Below are 20,206 nucleotides of genomic sequence, written 5' to 3'. Positions count from 1 at the left end.
AGTCAACAGAAGTCAATTGCTAGATATTTATATTACATTCATTTTCTACTATTATAAAGATTAAAAATTTTTATTTCTTTAGCATCTAGACCAAGAAATGGAATTACAATGTCAAATATGATTGCCTTTATAGCTAGATTTTGATATATGCACTTCTTAGATATCTTCCGAAATGAAGACTGGGGTGTAGGGCACATGTAAAGCAGAATTCCTGGTTCTGAAACTTCGCTGGCTGAATCTCTACTACTTCGATTGAATCTTGGAACTAAATACGCTTTATCTTTAAAATTAAATTAAAACTATTTTAACAATGAACACACCTTACTATTTTAAATTTTCTTTACCAAATGCAACATATGTGTACAGTGTGTATATATCTTTTAAAAAATACAGAAGGATTTAAAGTAAAAGAGGAAGTCTCTACTGTTCCATCCTCAACAGTCCTCATTAGCATTTTCATTCGTATGCTACCAAAAGTTTAAATGTTAAAAACATAAAAATGTATATCTCTATTAGTATACAAACTGCTCTAAAACTTGCTTTCTTTCCCTCTAACAAATCTTGGACTTCAGCATATATACGTAGATCTACTACTACATACATATATTCTATTATTTTCTACTGTTCTATAACTTATACAACTAGTTGATTATTAAGATAATTAAGCAATTACCAGTTTTTACATTTGTATAAAAACAAAACTGTACATCATTTTAAGCTACATGAAAGTTCAACCTTCTATTAATAGTGTATTTGGCCTGACCAGTGGTGGCACAGTGGATAGTGTTGACCTGGGACGCTGAAGTCCCACGTTAGAAACCCCAAGGTCGCCAGCATGAGCACAGGCTCATCCTGCTTGAGCATAGACGGGTTCACTGGCTTGAATAAAGGGTCAGACTAGGCTGGAACCCCGCCCCCCTTACCCCCTCACACCACACCTCATCAGGCACCAATTAGAAGCAATCAATGAACAACTAAAATGCCACAACTACAAGTTGATGTTTCTCATCTCCCTTCCTGTCTCTCTCTCTCTCTCACACACACACAAACACACAAAATAAAAATAAATAAAAGTATACATTAGGACAAAGTTGCAGTTAGAAAACTGATGGGTCCCCTGACCAGGTGGTGGCGCAGTGAACAGAGCATCAGACTAGGAAACAGAGGACCCAGGTTCAAAACCCCAAGGTTGTGGGCTTGAGCACGGACGGGGTTACTGGCTTGAGTAAGGGGTTACTCAGTCTGCTGTAACCCTCCGGTCAAGGCACATATGAGAAAGCAATCAATGTACAACAAAGGTGCCACAATTTGCCACTGATGTTTCTCATCTCTCTCTTCCTTTCTGTCTGTCCCTGTCACAATAAAATAAAGGAGCGGGGAGAAAGGAAACTGATGGGTCACAAGGTATGACCATTTTATACTTGACTATTTTCACCAATTTACATTCCCACGAGTACTAAAAGAAAGTGACTAGTTCCCTCTGCCTTCACCAATATGAGCATTTACCACACTAAACTCTTTGCCAATCTGATAAGTAAATAAGATACCACATTCCAGCTGGCATTTATTTAAAGTGGCTATTTCTGTTTCTTTTATTGTTAGCTGACTCTCACTGTTCCCATCTTTTTATCCACATTTTCTATTAGCTTGATCATTATTTTCTTATTGGGGATCAAATATCTTAAAATGATACATATTCAATGTCATACGATAAAATTTCTTCCATTACAAAAATAATTCTGAAAACTGACTGTAGTTTCCTTGTGCTATTTGAATTGCTTGCTAAGAATCCTTTTACTCCAATCCAAGTCCAACAGCAGTGATGACTGCACCTAGATTTGTTTCTACATGCATTAATCTCATGTAAAGATCAACAGAAATACAACCACGTGGTGCTCTGGTATGGACAGAACTGACAAGGACACAGCATCATGCAGGTGAAAGGCCAGAGGCCAGGGTCCATCAATTCTGGTCTCAGCTCTGCCTCAATAAGCTGAATCAGCCTCAGAGAATCAGCCCCTCAGTTAAAAAAAAAAAAAATGAAAAAGTTGGGTAGAATGGTCCCTCAGGCTGTTTTCAGGTGTATAAATCCCACGAGTCTAAGACTTTGCAACACTTTTCTTAGGATTATGAACCACCTACAGGATAGAATTTGAATGTTTTGAGGTAAAAATGAATTAATAAAAAATCAACAATAAGCTTGACCAGGCAGTGGCTCAGTGCATAGTGTCCGACTGGGATGCGGAGGACCCAGGTTTGAGATTCTGAAGTCGCCAGCTTGAGCGCAGGCTCATCCAGTTTGAGCAAAGCTCACCAGCTTGGACCCAAGGTCACTGGCTTGAGCAAGGGGTTACTGTCTGCTGTAGCCCCACAGTCAAGGCACATATGAGAAAGCAATCAATGAACAACTAAGGTGCCGCAATGAAAAACTGATGCTTCTCATCTCTCTCCGTTCCTGTCTGTCTGTCCCTATCTATCCCTCTCTCTGACTCTCTGTAACAAAAAAAATAATTAAAAAAATCAACAATAGGCCCTGGCCGGTTGGCTCAGTGGTACAGTGGTCGGCCTGGTGTGTGGGGAACCCGGGTTCGATTCCCGGCCAGGGCACATAGGAGAAGCGCCCATTTGCTTCTCGGCCCCCGCCCTCCTTCCTCTCTGTCTCTCTCTTCCCCTCCCGCAGCCAAGGCTCCATTAGAGCAAAGATGGCCCGGGCGCTGGGGATGGCTCCTTGGCCTCTGCCCCAGGTGCTAGAGTGGCTCTGGTCGCGGCAGAGAGACGCCCAGGAGGGGCAGAGCATCGCCCCTGGTGGGCAGAGTGTTGCCCCTGGTGGGCGTGCTGGGTGGATCCCGGTCGGGCGCATGCGGGAGTCTGTCTGACTGTCTCTCCCCATTTCCAGCTTCAGAAAAATACAAAAAAAAAAAAAAAAAAAAAATCAACAATAACTATGTTTTAAAAAGTAAAACTAACTCATAGTAAAATTATCTACTTGGTAATATACAGATTCTTATACATCTTGTTTATTTAAAGTCCTTAGTCATTTGCTATAAGGACTTGGGGAATCATACACAGATCCTGAATATATTCAAAGCATTAACTTACCACTTTCAATGTGGTTTTTCTGGTAATCACTGTATGAGTAGTTTAGCAAAAATAAAAAATTAACCTAGTTAAGAGCCCACTGCTATTAAAAGCTTCTTGCTGCTGGAATGACGCTTACTTTCATTTGTGTTCTTTTAATTTTTCAACTCTTAGTTTAAAAGAGCTATATCTACAAATCAAATTAGATCTGTATTTGAGTTTATATGTTCCCACCCATGAAATCAACTGAGATTTGTAATTTAGTTTTCATGTTTCCACTCATGAAATTATTAAAAACAAATCACCTCTTTCTAATTTCAAGAATTATTTCAGGGCCACGGAGCCTATGCTTATTCATTTTATAATTTTAAAAACTGAGTTTAAGGCCCTGGCCGGTTGGCTCAGTGGTAGAGCATCAGCCTGGCGTGCGGAAGTCCCGGGTTCGATTCCCGGCCAGGGCACACAGGAGAGGCGCCCATCTGCTTCTCCACCCCTCCCCCTCTCCTTCCTCTCTCTCTCTCTCTCTCTCTTCCCATCCCACAGCCAAGGCTCCACTGGAGCAAAGATGGCCCAGGCACTGGGGATGGCTCCATGGCCTCTGCCTCAGGCACTAGAATGGCTCTGGTGGCAACAGAGCAATGCCCCAGATGGGCAGAGCATCGCCCCCTGGTGGGTGTGCCGGGTGGATCCCGGTCGGGCGCATGCGGGAGTCTGTCTGACTGCCTCCCCGTTTCCAGCTTCAGAAAAATACCAAAAAAAAACAACAAAACAAAACTGGGTTTAAGAAAAAAATTGCCTCAAACACAAATTTTATGTAGGCAAAAAATCATCGCCTAGCAACAGTCGCTTTCAGTTTATGAGAACTTAAGGGTGAAAAATTCAAATTTCCAACATTTCACTTAATTATTGATTTTTTTATGGCTATGGGCACAAAGTGGTAGGTAGCTCCAGACCTTTCACTAAGACTGGATCCCAAAGAGACTTAGCCAAACTTAAAGCCATACAAGAGAAAAATATATGGTGCCTTCTTTAATGATAAGGTTAACTATATACTGCAAATCAAACACAACCCTTGAGGCCAGGCTGTTCTCCTCCATCTCCTGTTTCCAGGGAGCCCCAGGAGTCCCTGGGATAGTGGCAGCCTTGACTGGTGTGTGGCGTATCTTCGAGGCCTCCCTGCTGGTAAGAAGCACTAGCACCCTGCTATCACTTTGTCTGGGGGCGGGGGAAGCGGCGGTCCCAGCTAGAACTGGCATCTCCACCCTCAGCCATGGCCGGCTCCAAGAAAGGTGTGGATCTCTTTCTGAGGATCCTTTCCTTACTGTTCACATGGGCAAGGTGAAAAACTAGCAACAAAAAGAAATTAAAACAGTATTTTTCTATCAAAGATGGCAAGGTTTTGTGTGCATGACTGTATGTATATCAGAAATGAAAGTCAGAAGCAGTTTTCTTTAAAAATTTTTTTCTTCCCCATTCTAATGTCCAGGTGCAACACATAGCCCTGACACAAGAGGAACGATCACCACCACTAATTTAACCCAACAGTACATGAGCCACTCAATAAGATGAGGTAATCTGGTGTTTATGTAATTCTGTAATATTTTCCTGGCTCTGCCATTTACTAGGTATGTGACTCTGGCCTATTTATTCACACCCCAGATTTGTCATCTGAAAAACTGGATGATTATGGTAGTGTTCTTACAGGTAAAATGAGTTTTTACAAAGATTAAATGAGTTAATATATATAAAAAGCACTTAATAAAGGGGACAATTATGCTCACCGTTTTCAGTCTCTTCTATAGGTAGGTACGCAGTGATACCTAAATTGTGGTTTTAACCTGCATTTTCCGAAAGATTACACTAGGGAACAAAATTTTTGTTGCATCCACAAAAACACTTGTTCTTACCTAATTCGAGTGTGCTGATCTCAAATCAGACATTAGTTTTTCTCTGTACGCTACAGTTTTTTTTTTCCTAAAAGATGCTGCAACTAAGAGTTGAGGCTTCTTTTTATTCATTTTAAAGAGGAGAGAAGGAGGGGGGGGGGGGAGAGAGAGAGAGAGAGAGAGAGAGAGAGGAAAAGGGGAGGAGCAGGAAGCATCAACTCCCATATGTGCCCTGACCAGGTAATCCCAGGGTTTTGAACCAGCGACCTCAGCATTCCAGGTTGACGCTTTATCCACTGCGCCACCACAGGTCAGGCGTACAGTTTTTTTGCAATTCAAGATTTTAGGTTTTCATCTTATTGTAAAATTTTCAACATTTAGTTTTACATAATGAAGTGGAATGTCTTCTTGGGCTTCATCTTTGTGAAAATATAATAATTTATATAATGCAGCAAATACAATAATACACTAAAAGATATGATTGCATCAGAATTTGTCTACAATTTCAAAATACAACATTAAATCACTTATTTTAATCATAAAATTTGTGCAAAACTTATTTAAATTCTATTCAGGCAAAAATTTGCATTTGTAGCTCTTGCATTTGTGTACTTGTTGAGGACAATCTTGTTTGATGTTCCAGCAGTAGTCTGCTCATCACTAACAGCTCCAAGATTTTCCGGAAACTTATCAAGGTGACTGTGCAGGAAGTGAATCTTAATGCTCATGTTACATCCAATGTCGCGGAAAGCCAACAGCATCCTTTGAACCAGAAGTTCAGTTTTCTGCTTTTTTGTTGCCAAGGAAGTTCTTTGTAACTGCCACAAAAGATTGCCATGCTGCTTTCTCCTCCTTATCCATCTTCCTGGCAAATTCTTCGTCACATATGAGGTTTAAATTTGAGGTCCATCAAATACACCTGCTTTTCTCTTCTCGAAAGACAAGGCAGGAAAAGCAGAAATAATATGTTGAAAGCATTCACTTTCTCAATTCAAAGCCTGAACAAACTGCTTCATTAGCCAAGTTTGATGTGAAGTGGGAGAAAAATGATCCTATTTCAATTAACTACAGGTTCATTCACAATATTTTGCATCCCTACTTCCAGAGCTTCACATTTTGACCATTCCTTCTGTGTCCAGTGTTTCTCCTGAGCTCGGCTGTCCCACAAACACAGAAAGCAAGGATACTTCGTGAAACCTCTCTGTTGTTCTAGCAGGAAATTTACCATTTTAAGATCCACACAAATGATCCAGTTATGCTCCTCATACTTCAGAAAGTCGAGGACAATTTTTATGTCATTCTTACTAAGTCATTCAATTCGGGTTGGCTAAACTGCTGAGGGGTTAATGACTGCCTGGCATCAGAAGAAGACCCTTCAGATTCTACAACCATTTCTTCATGCATCTTATCAAAATACACTTGATCACCATGTTCACTTTCTTCATCTTTAGAAGAAATAAAACCATTGAAAACTGGAACCGGGAGTGTCTCAAGACTGTGGGATAGGTCGTATTGCTGAAGGAATATTAGGATATGTGATCATATGCCGTTTTTTCTTGCCGATGCCCTTTGTATGGATCAGACAGAAATAACAGTCACTGCTGTGGTCCTTTGGTTCACACCAAACCATGGAAATACCAAAAGGCATTCCTTTGCATTTTCTCTTTGTCCAGTCATGAAGCATTTCTTCACAATTATGACAGACAATATGAGGAGCCCAATTCTTGTCTTGATCACCAAGGAGAACTTGAAAATAAGTAATATATGCACTTGTCATAAATGATGAAATATTGCGCCTTTGACATTGAAGTGTTCAACAGCCACAAATATAACAGAAGGTGTCAGAACTATTTTTACATTTACACCTACTCGAAGAAGCCACGATTAAATGTTAAAACAAAATAAGAGGGTGTTTTTATCAGATAATAATTTTTTACATTTAAAAAGAACTACAATTATGTAAAAGTGATGTTTGTAAAACATTAATTGCCTTGTGGTTATGTTCAATCCAAGGGTCTTTGCCCTTTAACTCCAATTTGAAAACCAATGCATGCCATTAACTGTAACAAAAAGAAATTAAAATTGCATAAAAACTAAAGCATGCACCAAAAAACGGATTTCAGATTTGAAATCAGTGATGCAGAAATATATAGAAACAATTCTAAAACCTCATGCAACAGAAAATGAATAAAAAAATTGTTCACCAGTTTTACTGATGTTACTTACGCCTCTTTACATGTATTTATTTGTAATCTGTATATATTTTTCCTTGGTGAAGAGACTTTTCAAATCTTTTGTCCATTGGATGGTTTGTCTTCTTATTGTAGAGTTTCTTACGTTATTTGGACACAATCTCTTTGCCAGATATATGACTTGCAAATATTTTCTTCCAGTCAGCTACTTGTCATATCTTCCATTAAATTGGGTAAAGTTCAATTGATCAGTCTTTCCTTTTTGCGGATTATGTTTTTGATATCATCTCAAAGAAATCTTTGCTTAACCCAAGATCACAAAGATTATCTACTATTTTCTTGTATAAGTTTTATGGTTTTAATTTAGGTCAATGATCTGTTTCGATTTTTATATTGTGGGCAAAGAAAAAGGGGGATTCTATGGAAAGTAACCTCACAGGGTGATCTGATCATAAATTCCTAACTGGGAAGGTCATGGTGGGTGGTCACAACATAGGCATATAACTTTTTAGTAAAAGGTTTATCTTTGCCTTAACAAGCCCTGTTCATCGTTTCTGTACAACTAACTACCTTTGAAACTACCAGAAGTGATACCCCTGGAAAGGGATATTAACCCTCAAGAAAGTACATAATCTTGTTAGCTATCCTGTAATCTATTCCCACCTTGCTTTCTTCCACCTCAATCAATGTATGTTCCTGCCTTAATTTCAAACACATAAAAGAAGCTGCAAAATTGTTACGCTCAGAAACATTTGAGATCTTTCTCTTTGGCATATGTTGTGTTTGGTCCAAATAAACTCATAAAAATTCTCTGTAAATCGGTAAGTTTCTCATGTAGACAATATAAAGTATAAAATGGGTCAAAGTTCTTTTTTCATTACATATGAACGTCCAATTGTCCCAGTATCAGTTGTTAAAAAGACTAAGCTTTCTCCACTGAAGAAGCTTTGCACCTTCAGCTAACAATCAATCAGAAAACAGAAAAAAAGAAAAAAATCAATTGACCATATTTGTATGGGACTATTTCTAGATTCTATTTTGTCCCACTATTGTTCCTTTTCGTGTGTGTGTGTGTGTGTGTGTGTGTGTGTGTGTGTGTGTGTGTCTATCCTTTCTCTGATGCCACACTATGTTGACCACTGAATTTTAAAAATCAGGTAGTATGAATCTTTCTGCTTTGTTCTCTTTAAACATAATTCTATGTAAACAGAAATATAAATAAATTTACATAACTTTTAGAATAGCTAATACAACTTTTTAAAGCAGAATAAATCTATACTTATATTAGCTATTCATACAGGGTGTTGTTGGAACTTGTAAGTAATACACAGTGTCTCTAAATCTTCGTATCATATTAAGAGAAACACTCCCATCTTCCCAGGGGCAGATGAAGGAGTCGAGCTCCATGTTTCCCAAACCTTTTATCACAGTCTCACAAAAGACTTTAAATTTAAATGCTCATTCCCTCCATCAATTTCTTCTTAATAATCTCAGTCTTTTCAGGCATAACTTGATATCCCAGTCCTCAACCTACAAATAAAACTGCTTCTCTCTAGCACGCCCCCCCTCTCCCATCAGTCAAACCAGGCTGTTTGGTGTTTCTCTCTCGAGCAGGGAAAAAGAAAAGGCTAGGAAATCTGCTCTATTCTCATTTTATATATCCAACTGCTGGAAATTTTTCACTTGATTAAGATTTTATGGACCTGCAATTGTCTTATTAGCCAAACACCAAAAAAAAAAGAAAGAAAAAGAAAAAAGAAAACCATCAAAAATCAGCAATATTCACAGACTGTAACTATTATAAATGAGGATTTTCCAACAATGATTTTGTAATGCAAATGGGCTGTGACACAGTCATCCTCCCAAGTAACCAACTACCGTCCCATCGGGGAGACTGCTCCTTCTAACTGCAGTACATAAGGAAAGACAGCCACTATCAAAAAAAGGAGACTAAAGCAACGAAGGATGATAAATTACTTATAAAATCATTGCAGCGAGATTTCAATCTCATTTTATGCAAAAAGCTACTGATCTGTATTAAAAGTGTTTCAATGCCTTAAAGCAAGACTTTTATAATCACAGCCATAGATGACATTTTCTTCCTTTACAGTTTATTTATAGGGGGGGGAGGGGGGAGAAGGCTCTGTAAACATATACAACTGAAAAATCAAAACTTAAAACACAAAAAAGTCATTAAATTATTTGATCACTATACTTATAGATAAGTTTAAAATTAACCTCTGTAAATGTCTGCCACACCACCTGTCCTACACTAAATCGGAGGGGCTGTCCGTCCTTCCACCTTTCCATGTCAGAAGTTGAGGACAAACTTGAACAAAACGCAGCGCAATTCTATTTCTGACCTGAGTTTCCTACAATTTAACTTAAGCTAAAGCCAATGAAAAATATAAAAATGCTGTCATTAAAAGTCCTCTGGCCCTGGCCAGATAGCTCGATTGGTTAAAACACTGGCCCAAAAAGCACAGAAGTTGCTGGTTCAATCCCCCGTCAGGGCATATACAAGGACAGATTGATGTTCCTTGTCTCTGACTTTCAATCTCTCTCATCTTCTCTCTCTAAAAGCAATGAATTTAAAAAGATAATGAGAAGCAGAGTCTTTTGTACTATCACCTCACAAATCTCCCACATACAATTAAAAGTTTTATCTCATTCATTCCTATACTTTCAACCTCAGTTTAGCGACAAGATACTTAAAGAAACAGTACCAAGAACAGGTTTGGTAGAGTTTATTTTTTAATTTAAGGAAAATAAAAGAAACACGCCCCATAAGCCAACCGTATGAAGATTATTTTTGATCATACGGCAATAATCATATTATTTGCATTTTACCAACAAATGAAAATAGGTAAGAGAGAGGGTTCAGATCAGGTGTGTACCTGAGCTTGTCTCACATTTTAATGCAGGGTTTTTATGCAGCCTACTTCCTGTCCTGAAATGGTTCATTCAGGGCTAGGGATTGCTAGGCAGCTCTAGAACAGACCAGAACACACAAAATTAACAAAGCATAGTAAATATACTGATAAAATATTAGTTTCTTTTACACATTGCTTTATCTCTATAGATACAGCTTAACATTCATTTCCTATGTCACACCACTTGAGTGAGGAACGAGAAGATGACAGAAACAGTTTACAAAAAGATGGCCTAATCAGGCAGTGGCGCAGTGGATAGAGCATCGGATTAGGACACAGAGGATCCAGGTTCAAAATCCTGAGGTCGCTGGCTGGAGCGCAGGGTCGCCAGCTTGAGCCCAAGTTCGCTGGCTTGAGCAAAGGGGCTCTGGCTCTGCTGGAGTGCCCTCCACCCACCTCCATCAAGACACATATGAGAAAGCTATCAATGAACAACTAAGGTGCTGCAATGAAGAACTGATGCTTCTCATCTCTCTCCCTTCCTGCCTGTCTGTCCCTATCTGTCTCTTTCTCTGAATCTGTCCAAAAAAAAAAAGGAAGTAGATGGACTACAGGGGAATGCTGATACTAGGTAAGGCTATGCATGTGTAGGGAGGGGTGAGAGGTAAATAGAAAAATCTCTGCACCCTCCTCCTTATTTTGCAGTGAGCCTGAAGTTGCTATGAATGAATGAATGAATGAATGAATGAATGAATGAATGAAATCTTAAAAGAAAAGGAATGGAGAAAGTTACACAAAGTAGAGGAAAAAGAGCTGCAAGTTATTGGTAATGGCCATGCTCAGTCTAAGCTCTGCCTATGAGACTGAGGCCCAACTGAACTTTCCCCTGGTTTCACACAGACTCTTTACAGGGAGCCATGATGGTTCAGTGGCGTGCAGAAGACAAGGTTTGGGAAGACCTGGATTGTACCAACACATATAAAGTCAGAAAAAAGACTTACTGATAGGTTCTCCAAATTACATATTTTCCGGGTTTACATATTTTGTTTACATCTTAATGGTTATGAAATTGGATTCACCTTAGAATCAATGTGTGCATTTAATGAAGTAGTTTGTTTGCTTTATCCCTAGAAAAGCTAGTATTAAACCAATGGCAAATCTTTCAATCAAAGTGTCTTCAGAAGGCAATGTGAAACTCCAATCTACCACTGATGGGCAGAGGCAGCCAATTAGCAGTTGTACAAATCACTGCACACGGGGTGAGTGGAGGCCAGAAGACGCTGGAGGCCCTCCCAGTCCTGGACAGAGAACGAGGGCTCCGATTCCCTTCACTGCAGTATCACTGGAAACCACTGGGCAAGCGACACTAACTTCATTCATCTGTGGTGGCTTTACTTTACAATCATCATCATCTTTTTCTCTTTTTTATAGCAATGAATAGATCTTTACGTAGGTTCAAAGATAAAACTAATTTAGTCATCTACACTAGCTGTACATTAACAAAGCAAAGCTACTAACCTATTACTAACAATTCAATTTTTCTTTAAGAGGAAATAAAAATGTCACAAGCTTTCTAGGACTATAATCAGAATAAACAAAGTTAAACAATTTATTTTATCTTGAATAAACTATTTCAAGTAACTATTATATCTTACTACTTACCTACTTATTACTATGTGCCAGAAACTTAAAAGTACATTACTTTAATCTTGTATGGTAGCTGTTAATCTCACTTTACAGAAAAAGAAACAAGAGACTCGAAGAAGTTGTACGGTGAGATTCAGATCTGGGATTCAAAGCCAAGTCTGAGTGATTCCAAAGCTCAACTCTTTCCACTTCATCAGGTTGCCTCTAGCATATCGACTTACCAGTTCCCCATCATTCATTTACCTTTAACTGGGCTTCTGAATACAATACAATCTCAAAATCGGGCACTGCCCACTACTGTTATACTTGTTCCCTCATTTAGAGAGCTTTCTTATTGCTGTGGTTGTTTCCAGTAAAGCATTATGAAAATGAGAATGTGTGCATGCATGTGTGCTTGCAGGTGTGTGTTCAGGGGAAGGGGAATGCAAGGGAAGAGGCAGGATTTTAAGTACATTTACTACATAATCAAACAAAGGCAAAGATATTGGTATCAAATTTTTATTTCTCCCTCCCAAAAGATGTTGCTAGATAGCTATTTCTTTGTAAATCGCTACAATAAGCTGCCTTCTACTCAGAATCTTGTGCTCTCCACAAATGTACTTGCCACATTTGATTTGTTTCATCTATGGCATAAAGACAGCATAACTCACTTCAGCGGTAGAAACTCGGAAGTTTATTTTGTATTAGAATGCCTATTCACACATAAAACAGAATATTTCCCCCCCACTGATGGAATCCAAATATGTAATTTCATTGAAAAGTAGATCTTAAAAATCAGCCAAGGATGATATTTTAAAAGAAATAAAGTAAAATGACAGCCAAAAGATGATTCTTTCTGTTCATCTGGAAAAGTTCATGTATCCTGAAGACAATCAGAAGGTATCTCTAGTCAAAAGACATGGCTTTAATGGACTGAACTCTAATTCAAGTCATTAAGAACTCTTTCAGGGGCTGGCTGCAGGTATGAAAAACAAATAGAAGCTTTCAACTAGTGTGACCTCTTAGGAAGTAGTAGTCTCTTCACTAATTGACTGGGCTACACCGTTAGACTAGAATGGTCAACAGTGCCTGCAGTGAGATCCAGGATTATCAATGTCTAGACAGGACACATACCGGCACGCTGCCTTACAAAAGGATGATGACTATGAAAATCTCCAGCTATCCAACGACAGTAGACAAGGGCCAACTCAAGAGTTGTGTCATTCTCCCCAGCAGTATTTAATTTTCTTGCACGGAAGCTGGTCCAGGGTTGGGGTTTTTCTGGGGGAAAGGGGGTTGCAGCAAAATGGAAAAGAGTATGAGGAAATCAAGATCCGTGGGGCTGAGACTGAAGGGAACACGTGCAGTAGACGTTGGTATGGAATGCTCACCACCTCACAATTTTCCTAATGCTCAGAGGAGCCCCCAGAGTCATGTCTGCGCTATTACAATCAAATATGAAAAAACAGTCCAATACCCACAGGTTAATATGATTCAAACTAGTACAGAGGGCTCTATCCTCCCATCCATCAAGCAAGTAAGATATTCTCTCTCTTGGGAATTTGAGGCTTGAGTAAAGAGATGGCCAGCACAGTGTCACCTTACTGAAAGAATTCCAGAGAAGGTTCAGAGCTCCCACTGCTCGAGGCCCTAGACACCTGTCCTGCCTAAAGTTTAGCTGTGCAGCAATTCCTTTAAGATTGAAAGCTCTCCAAGGACCCTTTAACAAATAACTTCTTTTGATGGAGTTAGACTTTGTTTCTGTCCTTGCAACCCAAGGAATCTCAACGAATACTAACTGTAAGCTTAGGAGAGGCTGGACAGGTGGTTTCACTGAACCTTTGAGTCACCAGTCCAACACTCAAGGTATTTTTACTTGTTTGGTCACAAAGCCTGAGCAATACTGCTGATAAAGCACAGCAAGGAAGCAAGAAGGGCCCCCTCTTTCTCCTTTCAGAGATCTTACAGTTGTTGCACATATACAGACTTAATTCAAAACACGTTATGTAAACTGAGGGAGAAAAACATGTTAATAAAATGTATGGTGAGGCTCAAGACTTTGGTTATTTTTAATAATAACTTTAATAGTCACATGTTAAATAAATTAAAATGAAAGCGTACCTTTTTTTAAAAAGTCTCTAAAGTTATCATGATCTTGATTTTCCCTGAAAAGTATCTATTTTAGCTTCAATCAGCACTCAGCTTGGCAGGTGTATTCACCTCCACCGTGACTCAGTGTGAGATGGCCCAGGGCCCAGGAAATAGCAGCCGAATAGCAACTCAGGCGAATAAGATGGTGAACCTATATAACTGGGGACCAGCTAGGAGCACAGAGGCTTGTTCAAATCTAAACACATACCATGCCCTCAGAACCATAAAAGGGACTTCACCTTCTCCATGATCCCAATGTTTAATGATAAATGATGCCACCTTTTGTTTATGGTAATGGCTCTCTCTTCAAATGGCCCAAAGAACTGATACTTTTGATCTTACACCATCCTAATTGCTAATTATGAGGATATTTTTAAATGCTTTGTAATAGTTTTATATATGTTAACATATTCCTACATATCAAAAACAACAACTACTAATGTTACTGGGACAACTAACCAATGTATTGGCAAAATATAAGATTCTATATGCAAAATAATTTCAAGATGAACCAGAAATGTAAATATGAATAAAAACTTAAACATATAGAAGAAAATATATCTGTGTTTATAATCTAAGGGTAAGTTCAGGTAGGACAACAAAAGTAGAAACCCAAAAAAGGAAAGACTGGGATTGCAGTGCAACAAAACCAAACCTCTCTGGGAATAAAGAAATGACAGTCCAAATACAAATTAAAAACTTATTTGATAGTAATAAGAAAATGACCAACAAACTGAACAAAAATGGATACTTAAGGCAATTAATGTGGATTGATACCAATATGGGAATATGTATCAAACCTTAAAAATGGGTTTATACTTTTTTCTCATCAAATTCTACCTCTGATAATTTACAAAAACAATTTTCTTATCAAGGATATTCATTTTAGCTTTGCAATTACTAGCAAAAAAAACAAAACAAACAAAACCACCAATATGAGCACATTAAATTATACTCCATCTGTTCAATGAAATAATCTACTGCCATTCATTAAAAAGTAGAATGAGCCTGACCAAGGTGGTGGCGCAGTAGATAGAGCACTGGACTGGAATGTGGAGGACCCAGGTTCGAGACCCCGAGGTCGAGTAAGTGTTTCATTGTGTAAATATACCACAATTTACTCATCTGCTACTGATGGGCGTTTGGTAGTTTCCAGCTTTTGCTACTATTATAAAGCTGATACTGTGAATATCAGTTTTGTACATAACTTTTGGTGGACACACATTCATTCATATTTGTTGGGTAATCATTTAAGAGAGGAATTATTGGGTCAGAGGACATATCATATATCTGTTCAGTTATAGTAGTTACTACCAAACAGTATTCCAAAATGATGGAACCAATTTGCAGCCCAACCAGCAGCATAGCAGTTCTAATGGCTCTATTTCCTTGGCAACACTTGTTCTTTTCTTTTCTTTTTTCATTGTCATCCTTCTGGTGGGTAAGTACCCTACACTTGTAATTATTCTCAACATAAAATACTTTATTATCTAAAATTAAAAAGAAGTTCAGTTAATTACAAAGTACCTCTGCAATGAAATAATGTGATTTCAAAAACTATATGTAAGCCTGACCAGGCGGTGGCGCAGTGGATAAAGCGTCAGACTGGGATGCAGATGACCCTGGTTCGAGACTCCGAGGTCGCCAACTTGAGCGCGGGCTCATCTGGTTTGAGCAAAAGCTCACCAGCTTGGACCCAAGGTCGCTGGCTTGAGCAAGGGGTTACTCGGTCTGCTGAAGGCCCATGGTCAAGGCACACATGAGAAAGCAATCCATGAACAACTAAGGTGTTGCAACACTCAATGAAAAACTAATGATTAATGCTTCTCATCTCTCTCAGTTCCTGTCTGTCTGTCCCTGTCTATCCCTTTCTCTGACTCACTCTCTGTCTCTGTAAAAAAATAAAAAATAAATAATTAAAAAAATAAAAATAAACTGTATGTAAAATATATTCTCAATAAAAAGAAGTCTAGAAAACACAAAAGGAGAACAGGTTGCCACTCTGTTAAAGTGAACTGTATACATTTGCAACCTGAACTGTTCTCCTGATGCCTGTAATTCACTGGGAAACAGCCTACGGGCTCTGAAGTCAGAGTGCCTAGGCTGGAGTCCTGCTTCCATGATATACTGTGCAGTGGGACCATGGGCTCTTACCTCTCTAACCTACCACTTCAGTTTTCACCACTTAAAGGAATAGCTAAAAGCTTGGGTTCTAGAAGTAAACTGCCTGAGATCAAACCCTGCTTTGCAATTTCACAACTCTCTCTGGGCCTTATTGCTCATCTGTAAGTAGAGGAAACAGAAGTTTCAACACTTCATGGGACTACATGAGAAATAAATAGTTGTATATATGCAGAGCTCTCAGGACGGAATCAGACACACAAACAAAATGCATTTGCTACCAACACTGTAGCTGCTGCTGCAATTACCAGTGCTGCCACCACCACTGCCACCATCATGAGTCTCATATCTAACAGGGAAAGAGAGAGAGAAGCAATGAAATCATCAGAAGACAAGAAGGCAAGATAGCACTAGGACCTCTCCATTCACCTAAGCTTATTCTCTAAGACTGACAGTTGATCACCAGACCAAGTAGCCAGATAGCTGCAGAGAGAGAGAGAGAGAGAGAGAGAGAGAGAGTGTGTGTGTGTGTGTGTGTGTGTGTGTGTGTGTCTACTATAACCTTCACTTCCACTTACTTCCCAAGTAGATCCAAGGTCCTTTGCAAGGCAGATGAAAGACTAGCTTGCACCATGCAAATCCCAAATACAAAGCACAGAGATGGTAAAATAAGGACTTTTTTTTTTTTTTACAGAGACAGAGTCAGAGAGAGGGATAGACAGGGACAGACAGACAGGAACAAGAGATGAGAAGCATCAATCATTAGTTTTTCCTTGCGCATTGTGACACCTTAGTTGTTCATTGATTGCTTTCTCATATGTGCCTTGACCGTGGGCCTTCAGCAGACCGAGTAACCCCTTGCTCGAGCCAGCGACCTTTGGTCCAAGCTGGTGAGCCTTCTGCTCAAACCAGATGAGCCCATGCTCAAGTTGGCGACCTCGGACTCTTGAACCTGGGTCCTCGGCATCCCAGTCCGACGCTCTATCCACTGCACCACTGCCTGGTCAGGCAGGACATTTTTATATCTGAAAGTTCATTAAAATGACATTTACAATAGACTTCTAACTAATTTTCCTACATCCATTCAGATCTTTGTAATCATCCCTTTTCGCAGAATGAGTTTTTAGAAACTGAAGTGTGATCTTGGCAACCCTTTGCTCTGATGATAAACACAAAATTCTTTAACAAGGCCTTCGTGGGTCCTCCCTGGGGTGACACTGACCTCATTCTCCAGCCTCAGCCTGCCCCAGACTTCCCACTCTACACACTCCAGACACATAGACCTTCCTTGAGTGCCACAACCTCCATCCATAGGGCTTTGTGGCCAACTCTTCCCTATGCCAACCATTATCTGCCTTCCTTCTTTGCCTGAGTAATTTCCACTTATCCTGTGGAGCTGCAGCTCAATTTAGTCAACTCCCCACAGGTTGGGTCTTATGACACTGTGTGCCTCTCCTTTACTAAGCTTTTCACAATCATAATTTTGCATTGATTTGTGCAACAACAGGTTTAGTGACTGCCTCCCTTCCTAAAACGAAGACTCCACGGACATCAGTATTTGCTCACCACAGTAACCCCACTGAAGAGCCCACCACCCCATGCAAAGTAGGGGTAAAATAAATATCTTTCAGTTGATTAAATAAATAAAACAAATGGAAGAAATGAGACAAAGAACTAAGGAAGCAACAAAGGTCAAACCAATAGGGAAAAGATAAAATTTCAAAACCTGAAAGCTATCAGCGTAGCTATGTAAAAAAAAAAAAAAAAAAAAAAGTATCTTATAATCAAGACTGAATCTGCCTACAGCCATGTTTCCAAAGGGGGTGGGGGATGAGGCCTCAAAAGACTTACAGAGTCTTAAGCAAGCAGGGTGCCAACACCAAAATCAACACTACTTTCTGCAGTTTCCTATATCGGAAAAGTCACTGCATCTGCTGCTGTTCTGCCCATCTTATGAGTAGCTACATTCAGTTCACCCTTTTTGAAAAACACACTCTTTTTAGCCCTTGTTGGTTTCCAGAAGAATCTGATCAGATTACTGCTCCAAAGTTGTCCTAGATCCTTTCATCACTGATCTCCATGCAAAGCATAGATTGCACAAGGGAAACAATCGTAAGCAGACTAACAATTGGGTAAGCACTCAGATGGGACAGGTGCGGCTTCGGGGCGGGCACAGTATCAGTCTGCTCAAGTCATAGCCAGGAGGCAGGCGGCTCATGTCCCCATAAATACATATATGCTAACAACTTCTTTTACTTTATTGTTTTGGTGGTGAAAAGGTTATACAAGAGAAGTTTTAAAGCCCATCTGCTAATTTCATTTAAACAAAATATAACGTCAACAACACAACTGATGAGTCACAAAAAAGCAACAAATCAAAGGTCAAATGGTCCCCCAAAAAAGGTCAAATGATTCAAATAATTAGGAAAAACTAAATGCTGCCGTGGTCACTACTACTTTCAAAAGAGAGAAAAAAGGTGAAATATACAGTCTTTTTTTTCAAGTTCAGCTTATCACTATCTACATATAACAGTTACAAAACACGAAAACTCGACATGTAACTAGTAAATTGCAGAGACTAGCAAAGTCACAATCTAGAACTTGTTTTGGACAGCTCACAGCCTTGGCATTGGTGCCAGGGAGGCAAGTCTCTGGATCACAGCCACTAGTCAGCTAAAGTATGTGGATACCATTTAGGGGTAATAATAATGTGTGAAAGCTGAATATGGACTCAAGATCCTAACCAGTAAAAGATGGCCTAACACTCAAATGAAAGAGAGGCAAAAGCAGAAGGGGTAATGAGGTAACACTGTTATCTTTTGCCATTTTGGTAGAAAACATTAGGTACAAGATATTTAGTACTGTAATGTGTTTGTGGAACTGCACTGTTTCAATGAGATCAATATTACCTGGAGTAGGCCAGATAAAATTAAGTCAAGTGTTAAATTTAAGTTACACTTTCCTCAGCCCAGCTCTAATTTGCTACCTTTTCTTTTAAGCTTTGACATTAGAAAAGAACTGCTACTATTTTTTTAAGCCCACACACAATTTACAGAAAGAAAATAAAACCCATAAAGGAAAGGCTGCATAGTGCAGCATTAAGAATAAGGACTTTAGCATCTTGGGCAATAACTGATTTTTTTTTGCCTCAGTTTCTTTCTGCAAAATGTCACAAATAATAGTATCTACCTTCCTTATTACATGGATTAAATGAATTAATATTTGTATAAGTACAAAGATCTGGAAGATGGTATGCCTTATATAAGTATCTATGAAATAAATACAATTTGTATTTCTTGCTCCCTTTAATTAGGTTGGATTTCTAAAATTCTACCATGTCATAAAACACATGAAAGAGTTGAAGTATTTAAGAGACCAAAATTTTTATACCATCATAATAAATTCTATCAAACTAAAAGTGTCTATATTTTACTTAGATTCAACTTAAAAAAAATGCCCCCCAAATCCAGCTCTCTATCACTTATTGAGTACTTAATTTGTACTCTGCAAATTATGGCATATAGCCCTTACAACCAATTAACCTATAAATTAGATTCTGTTATCCCCATCTTACAAGCAAGGACACTGAGACTCAGAGAGGTTATTAAATAACCTGCTGAATGACATCTAATAAAGTTAAAGCAGGAATAAAAACCCAGGTATTTCTGATTCCAAAATCGGTCCTCTTAATTCCAAAGCATAAAAAATAGCTTTGTTATCTATTGAGTACAATGGTCTTTAACTACTTAGCTTAACTGTAGGTAGACTTTCAAACAAAGGTTAGATTACCTTAATATAAACTACCATATTTCCCCATGTATAAGACTACCATGTATAAGAATCACCTTAATTTTGGGGCCCGAAATTTGAAAAGAAATGTATTACATAAAGTTACTGAACTCAAGTTTTATTCATCATAAAATTCATACAACTCCTCATCACTGTCTTCAACAATGAGCACAAAAGCAAGCGCGAAAAAGCGGAAAATGCAAGTTAAAAAAAAAAAAACTACCATCACTGTATAAGACACACCCAGTTTTTAGACCCCAAATTTTCCAAAAAAATTTTTTATTAAAATTTTTAAGTGCATCTTATACATGGGGAAATATGGTAGATTTTTAAATAATAAATAGACATTACAGAGAATTAGATCCACATCTTACAACAACTTCCAGAATCAAACTGACCAACTGAAAAATCCTTGCATTAACTAACAAGTACCACAATAGTAAGTTTAAAATGCTGGGTATCATAATTTCAGAAAGTTATTTCTGAAAAG

The 20,206-nt window shown here is 38.7% G+C and overlaps 1 protein-coding gene across 20 annotated transcripts in view; it reads right to left on the bottom strand.

Annotated features, from left to right (window-relative positions):
• PLEKHA5 (pleckstrin homology domain containing A5) overlaps positions 1 to 20,206 on the bottom strand; it is a 268,347-nt gene that overhangs the window by 209,508 nt on the left and 38,633 nt on the right. The window contains exon 4 of one of the 20 annotated variants that reach the window (XM_066264579.1): positions 5,807 to 5,893. The exons of the other annotated variants lie outside the window; for them this stretch is intronic. Within the exon in view, the coding sequence (XP_066120676.1) occupies positions 5,845 to 5,893 (49 nt within the window). The 3' untranslated portion in view covers positions 5,807 to 5,844. Of the gene's footprint in view, positions 1 to 5,806; positions 5,894 to 20,206 lie in introns of those variants that run through there. 20 annotated transcript variants of the gene reach the window in all.

Source organism: Saccopteryx bilineata, chromosome 1 (assembly GCF_036850765.1).
Source record: "Saccopteryx bilineata isolate mSacBil1 chromosome 1, mSacBil1_pri_phased_curated, whole genome shotgun sequence".
In the NCBI taxonomy this organism is placed as follows: Eukaryota; Metazoa; Chordata; class Mammalia; order Chiroptera; family Emballonuridae; genus Saccopteryx; species Saccopteryx bilineata.
This window is presented reverse-complemented; position numbering and strand designations above follow the sequence as displayed.